Genomic DNA, 8,801 nt, shown 5'->3' with positions numbered 1-8,801 from the left:
TGCCCATGAGACAGAGCAGACCCACTGCAGGGTATCGACCTACACGCGGACGGAGAGCAGACACTTGGTCAAGATTACAGAGTGAAACTGAGCCGTGATGTCACACGTGATGAAAATGAAGCCAGCCAGGATAATGTGTGGTTAGCCCACATACAGAAGCACAGGCACAGTGGGTGGAGGTACAGTGTAGCACTAGACAAAAAGAAGGGTGATCTGACATGACCTGTGATGGGCTGAGATGATGCAGTAATGAGGTGTGCTATAGTGTGGGTGTACACTGTGATTGGTTGAGATGACACAGTAATGAGGTGTGGTATAGTGTAGGGGTACACTGTGATTGGTTGAGATGATGCAGTAATGAGGTGTGGTATACTGTGATTGGCAGAAATGATGCAGTAATGAAGTGTGCTATAGTGTGGGTGTACAGTGTGATTGATTGAGATGATGCAGTAATGAGGTGAGACACACTATGACTGGCTGAGACAATGCAGTAATAAGGTGTGCAAAAGGGCAAAAAGGGTACATGGCTTTAAACTGTACAATGTTACAGCCACCCTGCAGCTGTAAATGTAACACGGGGTCAGCCCCCAGGGGGCAGTGTGGCTCACATCCTGCAGAACTGGGCACCTTCACTCGTTCCCCAGGCACTGCTAGCCCAACCCACCACTGCTCCAGCACCAGCCGCCATCTGCGCTGAACAGGGCTGCAGCCTGGCCTGGTTTACCGGACCTCCCCTCAGATGGGGAGAGATAGAGGAGAGCAGCTCCCTGCTCAGCCCCCCTTCCCCCCCCCGCCCCGCTCTCCGCCCTCAGCCTCCCTCTCCCCCTCCCTGCTCTCCTCCCCCATCCCCCCTCTCCCCCACACACTGCAGACAATCTAATGATGTAGTCAGTAGCGCACCAGCTCCATAACCCTAGCAAATATTCTTCACTGGACAAAGTGACACTGGGGCACAGTCTGTCAGCTCAGGCCAACCAGGAGCCAGACTGCACTGGCACAGGGATTCTGACTGAGCAGGCACAAGATGCAAAACCCTGAACTGGCTGTACAGAAAGTTCAAAAAAGAGTTCGGACTGCTCGCCATGTTTATGTCGTTGTGAAGACGTTGCCACATTACAGTAGTATGTCAATAGGCATTTAAATCTCTTGCGCAACGGCCCACATGTACATTACATTACATTACAGGTATTTAGCAGACGCTCTTATCCAGAGTGTCTTACGCAACTTACACAACTAATTAAGAATAAAGCCGTTTCCAAGGACATACACATTCCATTGACACAACATCTTTCTCAGATTTTACAGACAAAAAAATGGCCCCATTAATCAATAATAAAGCCATTTTGTCAAAATTATCAGTATTTATTGTCGGGCCTGCCCTTGAATAGATTAACATTCGCCCTTTACAAATGGTTTTGGAACTGCAAGACAAGTTCACGAAACCTATATGGATATTACTGGATATTTCACCATCGCTCTAGTTTGGGACAGGTACTGCAACACAATTCATGTTAACAACGGGTAATGAAATCCATGCATTACAAATAATTAACGTTAGTAATAATAATAATAATAATAATACATTACATTCATGAAGTGTTCGTAAGTTAATGAGACTTTAACAAAATAAAATGACTACTACACTTCCTGTTCTCACTATCTATGAATGGTACAAGGATGAGGGGTGTTCAATCTCATCAGAAAAGGGCCTGTGTGGGTGCAGGTTTTTGTTTTACCCCAGCACCAAGACACCTGCTCCAACTAATTAACTGAACACGGTCTTCAATCAAGATTTACCTAAGTAGAATCAGGTGTCCTGGAGTTGGGCTAAAAAAAATCCTGCACCCGCAATATCTCTTTTTGGATAAGAGTGGACTCCCCTGATGTTGACCGTGTACATCATGATCAGGATCAAGCAGGAGTCCATCAGGATCCATCCAACGTCTTCAAAATCAATTGAGTTCAGCTGCATTGGCTCATAATGACAACCATCCTGGCAGTGAACAGAAGCGCCCACAGATGTGGGAGCTGCTCATTAAGGAGCAAGAACATGACTGGAGCGCAGCACAGAGCATCAGGATCCGCTCATGAGTGGGACCCAGCACAGAGAATCAGGGTTCTGCCCAGAACCAGAAAAACACAGGGAGCAGAAAACAATGGAACCAGTGGTGCATGAATCTCAAACCATCACAACAACCCCCCTCTTCCTCTCTCATTATTTTCTCTTTCCTTTCACGCTCTTTCCTTCTCTTGCTCTCACTCTCGGTCTCTCTTTTTCTCTCTGCCTCTCTCTCTCTCTCCCTCTCTCTCTCCCTCTCTCTACCCCTTCCCTCTCTCTCTCTCTCTGGCAGTAGGCTCCTCTTTGCTGGTCCCCGCTGACTCACCTGTCTCCTGCAGTGTAGGTAGGGTCCTGAGAGTCAGAGCGGAGCGGTTTCTCTCCCTCTCTCTCTCTCTCTCTCTCTCTCTCTCTTTACGTGCGGCGGTGCGCTCGAACCCCCCTCCCCCCCACCGGGAGCCGGGGCACGGCAGCGGCTCGCTGTCCTCCTCACTCCACTGAGTCACAGAGCAGCCCGCCGGTGGAGCAGGAGCAGGAGCAGGGACACGAGGAGGAGGAAGAGAAGATGGTGGAAGCGCGGTGGAATCGGACGAGGGGCCGATGAGCTCTCCTCTCCTCTCCTCTCCTCTCCTCTCCTCTGCCCTCGCTGGCGGTCCGCTGGGTCTGCGCGGTCCGGCTCGGAGTGGACCAATCCGCAAGCGGCGCGCGGGGAGCTGGCTGACTGAAACACCGCTGACTGAGAAACCGCTCTCTCTTCTGCTCCTCTCTTCTCTCCCTCTAAAGCTTTCCCTCCCTCATTCTCTCTCTCTCTCTTCTCTCTAGCTGTCTGCCTCCCCCTCTCACACTCACTCGCTCTCTCTCTCTCTCTCTCTCGCTCTCTCGCTGCCTCCACCTCGTTACTATGGATACAGCGGCCACATCCAGAGCCGGCTCTTGCGCGGCTCTGATGGTGCAGGTGACTGAAGGCTGAAGGTGGTGCGGTACGGTGCGGTACAGTGCGGTAGCCTTCGGCCCTGCGGGGAGCGTGGAGTTTAACCCCCTCCTCCCCGGAGCGCTGCTGGTGTCCCCAGCTCCCTGACAGCGAGGGGATAATCCCCTCCCTCCCCACCCCCCCCCCTCCACGGCTCCTCCTGCAGGAGCCGCAGATCGCACTCCGCTCCTCCTTATTAATTCCCCCTCTCATCCCGCTCACATCCTCAGTGCGCTATAACCCAGTAACACAGCGCACTCCTGCATGCGCTATACCTCAGTCACATCCCCCACACATCACACTGTACTCACATTCCTCACACCTCACTAACACCCAGGCTATTATATTTACCCATTGGTTCATTTACATACGTTATATCTGGCACAAATCTTACAGTGTTCAACATTCACCTGCCTGCAGTTTGACATAAAATACATGACTGAGGTCATCATTTTGGAGCATGGTTATGGGTTCTGAGGCTGTGTGTTTCATCGCCAACCGCCCCCCCCCCCCCTCTCTCTCACACACACAAGAATTTTTTGTCTGGCTTTTGAGGATGCAACACAGGCTGCTTCAAGATTATTCCGCGCATAAGGTCTCTATAGCAACGGTCAAGCCGTCATGGCAACAAGTTAATGGGCATTAAAAAAGTGAAACTATTATTACCTAATTGAGGCCTTTCCGAGCCCCCAGCCTCTGCTCATTGGTTCCTGAAACGGAAGCCACACCCCCATCAGCCTGCACCCACACTCCTGTCACAGGCAGCCTTACAGATGGGGCCTTGCAGACCTGGCACCAGCCCTGGGCAGGGAGAGCCAGTGCATACTGCTCATATCATCTCCAGACCAGTTTATCTCAAGTAACTCATCGCCCACCAGCTGCGATCGGCCTATCAACAAGCATTCATCACCGGCCAGGTGCAGCCAATCAGCGAGCTCGTTCTCTAATCGCACGCTCGCACGTTCTTAGCTACAGGCCCCCTGATAAATAAAGGAGACACACAAATACAAATAACAGCCAGTGTGTTTCGGGTCTCCTGTATTAGTAACGCAAGATGTTTAAAATGTACGAAATCTGGAGCTTCGAGCCTCAAGCTCCACAAAACAATCCGGAAGTCCAAATGACCAGCTGAATCCAATTAATGTAACTGTAGACTTAACGTGTTATTCTTTATACTATATTCTAGGTATAGATGAAGACAGCTAACACTGCTATCCAACCTGGGTAAAGATAACTTGCTTACGCAGTGGCTTTTTACATCTCTCTCTGGTCTGTACAGTACGTCTGTGATTCATCGGTGTCTTGATGATGATTTGTATAGGGACAAAAGACTATAGTGCGTGTAACATTGTATTAAAGCCCCATTACAACACATCAAAATGAATCACGGCAATCAGCCAGAACATCAGCCTCACTGTTCAGTAGTATTATCCACATCTGCCTCAACTGCCAATGCTATATGGCTCTTTTAGCATTTACGCGGTGGGTGATGTTTCCAGTTGAGTTAATAGTCACCCCCTGGAACTCCATTTTCATTCTGTGGGAAGAACTCTTATGTGCTTTCAAAAAAACAGTCAGTTGACATACTGTATGGGATATTTGAATTTTAACATTGACTGTGAGGGAGCGGCTAAGTTTACTTTCCTTACGAAGGATTGGACATGGTGGGAGGAGCCAGGCACTGTTCACCAGCGCTGATCTCTGTTTGCTCACGGGGCAGAGAGCTGGCATCTGGTGCTGACACCACAGGGCAGTACCGCCGGAGGCTCACAGACCGCGCCAGCTTACGCAGATTCACTGACCTTCCCCACGGCTGCAGAAAACCGATCAAGGGTTATTCGCTTCATTTCACACCACCGCCGTCCATATTATCAAAGAGTACGATGAAGAGATGCAATATGCTGACTTATATGACTCACACATTATCTCACACGTGTAACAACTAAGAAAAATATGTATTACAGCAATGGGACGGAATGCTCAATACACAGGATGACAGTCTACTATCTAAGCTGGCACAGATACGTGAATTGGTCACATGGAAACGCAGAGTAACTGCAAGCTACCCATAATCGCAGCCCTTCCTGTCCACGGTGCAGCGGGTGATGCAAGGTGGTGCTCCTGTCATTAGACGCTAAGGCCTGCTGTTTCTCCGGCAGGGGAATGAAATTGGCATTTAGGTGGAATGTAATGAATGAAGATGGACGTGTCGAGCCCTGCTCTGCCAAGGCCCGGAGGAGCAAGACTACCATAGAACACGGAAGCCATAATTTACACCGCCGTCAGGAACAAGCTCTAACTGGATTGGTATGATAATAAAGAAACAAACACACGCACGCACACACACAAACACATGCACACACACACACACACACACACACACACACACACACACACACACACACACACAGGCACACACATGCACAAACACCCACACGCACACACACAAACACATGCACACACACACACACACACAGGCACAGACACACATATATACACACCTCATTATTCCACTGGGTAATTCCAAACCCCATTAAACACAAGCACAACTGAAGTGATTTAACTTGCATCACAGTGTGAGATGTGTTGTTTGGGTAAACAGTGACACAATGAGAGGACAAGGACTTGGAAGATATCTGTGCTCGTTTCTTCAAATTTAATTTACACAACAACCAAATAACCCCCCCGCAGATGCACACACAGAAAAATACACAGGTGACATAGGCACTTTTAAATTAATGCAGTGAAATCTGTTCTTGCAGGTATTAAGATACTGTCAGTGAAATTATTACTGCTGTACTGTGCGTGACATGGTACAGTATGTTCTTATAAAAAATATAAATAACAATAAAGACTTAGTCTGATGCGCACACAGCATGTCTCATCTTATGAAAACCAGGACAGGGTTTATAATCAGATCTTTATAGTCGTACTGGAGAATCAGAGGCTCTGTAGTGCTGAACATAAAGGGAGCTACAGCTTGCAGGAACGTCTGTTGAAATCCTGTAAACCTTGTTGCAAATGGCGCATTTTATATCTCACCAAATGGAGGTTTTCTTCTTCATCTCAGGAGTGTCACTACCACGCCCATGCGTGCAAGATTTCACCAGAATCGTTTTCCAAATATGGCCCTTTTCCATCTTTTCCATAAGGACATAGTGGTGAGAACATGGCTAAAGGAAACTAGATTCCAAACTCTTGTACTCCTTAAATCGATGGGAAGAACTTCACTCCACATTTTTCTGAGTTAATTTCAGTTTTTTTTTTCCATATTATTATAAAGTAACCCATTAGTTAAAAGCAACTTATTTTCTGAACAGTAAATGTACTCCCTTTCAAACTGAACTGAAATAAAGAACACTAGAGCCATCTTCTGGACAGTAATCTCGCTGCAGCTAAGATAAATCATTGTTGCATATTTGACTGATAGACGAGAGTGTTTCACCAGCAGAGGTGGAAATTCCAGGTTCAGAAAGTTTAAGTCCAGCCCAGTATTTTGTTCCAATCACCTGGATTGGCTAGCACAATTCTTCAGCCAGGAGGTAGAACTAATTAGTGAAATCAGCTGGCTGAGTTCATAGGTGGAAGAAACACACGGCAGGACTTCTACTTTCAGACCCCTGGACTTTCCACCTGTGTCCACCAGTGTAAGCCAGAGGGAGCAATATCAGCTGGGTATGAGGTACCCAATACAGCAGGATAATACAGGCTGATAATAGCTTTTCAAGACTGTCTTCGGATGGCCTGATCTTTGCTATAATACTGGGCTGCTGATAATCTGCTAATGCTAATGTTCCCCACATCAACCTAAATCAAGATAAGTGCTAATGATAAGCTATTAACGAGAGGCAACTCCTATCTCATTAATACGTGAGTGGGACTTCATTAATAAGCAACGAAAGAGTGTTTTAATTAATCAAACCGAATTGCGTAATTAAGAGAGTGTGGTATATTTCTGGTATATAACAGCAGTGAGAGCTATCTCTCTCTTGTCGCAGTACGTGGTACTGCACATGTCGGTTTCACCAGAGCTCAAGGGAGGAGTGAATATCTAATTAAGTAACGATAGCACAAGTGGATGGTCAGGGTGCAATATTAAGTAAGACCAGCAGACTGATGCAGGCGGAGCTATTTTAAACCACACGGAACCCCAAACCTGCCACAACTGTCACAGTGGTACATTGTGCTACAGTTCGTACAATGTGTGTTGTTTCTGTATCTGTGCTCACACACACACACACACACATATGCACACACACACACATACACACACACTGACATACAGCGCGCACACACAGTCTCCTTCAACACTTCCAAATGAGTGTAAACTAAGCACCCACACTAAAGCAAATTGAACAGCACATCACTGAGGAGGATTAGTTAAACGCTCAGCTTTAATTAGCCACCTCTCACTAATGACACTGCTGGGGATTCATATTTGACATCACTGGAAGTCTTCATTATTGCACCAAGACCCCCGCAAACCAGCTCTCACACTTATTCACAGAGTATAGCTTCATCTTACACATAGCAAAAATGTAGCATCGCTTACGTTCTAACACTCCACATAGCATTTAATATACACTGCATAGTATCACGTGCTTTCATTCACACTGAGCTGAGTAGCCCATATTTCAACACACCTTGGTTCAGCAGCTATACTGCCCTCTAGTGGCCATGCTTCAATCTGTGGGTTCTCTTGCTCTCTGCAGTATTTTTCTTATCCTATTACTTTCTGTTGCTAAATAGATTATGTAATGTAATGTAGATTATACAGGCATTAAACACACACAAACAACTTACACACATTTACAATGATTATATCCACACATCACTGCTGGACTGCAGGACATTGTGTGTGTGTGTATGAGTGTGTGTGTATGTGTGTGTGCATGCATGTGCATGTGTGCCAGTGTTTGCAAAAAGAGATCACCCGGCAGAAGCAGAGAGATTACGTGTCCATACTCAGACCTCTGTCATATTAAAATACCTTCAATACCAGGATGAAGTGGCGCAAGGAATCCAAGCACTGACCTTGGATGAGATCTGCTATCTTGAATGACTTGGCAAGGTCAGGATTAAGTTTGGATAAACTGATCTTAGATGTAGATTACTGACCTACCCAGTACAGGAGCCAGGAAGTGATGTCACTTACATTTATGAGCTCGATCTCCCAGATCTTCTTGACCAGCTCCATGGAGGTGTATCCATTGATCAGGAAGGACTTGGTGTAGTCGCCCAGCTCCAGGGACTCCAGCCACTCGGCCACCGACGTGGGGTTGTTCCCGTCATATCCAACCGGCCGCACCTGCAAGGGAGAGAGGCGTGTGTTTGAGCAAGGCTCTGCACTTCATTTACACAGTGAGAGAGCTCAGTCTCCTTCCACTAATACTGAGAGGGTAACAGGCTGCAGGTCAGAGAGGCAGCAAAGAAGCTGCATCTGATAAGGTGCCCTGCTACAAGTGCTAAATCCCAACCACACGGCATGATGGGGATCTGTACTGTAACGGATCGTACGGTAACAGGCATGTACCCAAGGAAGACCGGAGCCTTCATGCCTTGCCTTCCACAAACAAAACTGGCCGAGAGAGATACTCATATCATAATTTAATCACATAGCTCTGTCTCAGTACTGGTCATTAGCAAAAAAAGGTATGAGTCATGTAACAGGACTGTTAGACAAAAACAATTCTGCATCTCCTCCTCTTCATTTGAAAAATGTTTGTTATTTATTTTATATTATGCTTATCCAGCCCTTTTTTCGTAATGTGCTCA

At 47.0% G+C, this 8,801-nt stretch overlaps 1 protein-coding gene across 7 annotated transcripts in view; it reads right to left on the bottom strand.

Annotated features, from left to right (window-relative positions):
* Positions 1-8,801, bottom strand: part of LOC118231558 (ankyrin repeat and sterile alpha motif domain-containing protein 1B-like) — a 177,789-nt gene that overhangs the window by 29,587 nt on the left and 139,401 nt on the right. For all 7 annotated transcript variants that reach the window (XM_035425466.1, XM_035425467.1, XM_035425465.1 and 4 more), the window contains one exon: positions 8,182-8,334. In XM_035425466.1, the coding sequence (XP_035281357.1) occupies positions 8,182-8,334 (153 nt within the window). The remainder of the gene's footprint in view (positions 1-8,181; positions 8,335-8,801) is intronic.

Source organism: Anguilla anguilla, chromosome 7 (genome assembly GCF_013347855.1).
Source record: "Anguilla anguilla isolate fAngAng1 chromosome 7, fAngAng1.pri, whole genome shotgun sequence".
NCBI lineage: Eukaryota > Metazoa > Chordata > Actinopteri > Anguilliformes > Anguillidae > Anguilla > Anguilla anguilla.
The sequence above is the reverse complement of the archived record's forward strand: the minus strand, read 5'-3'. Positions and strand labels throughout refer to the sequence as shown.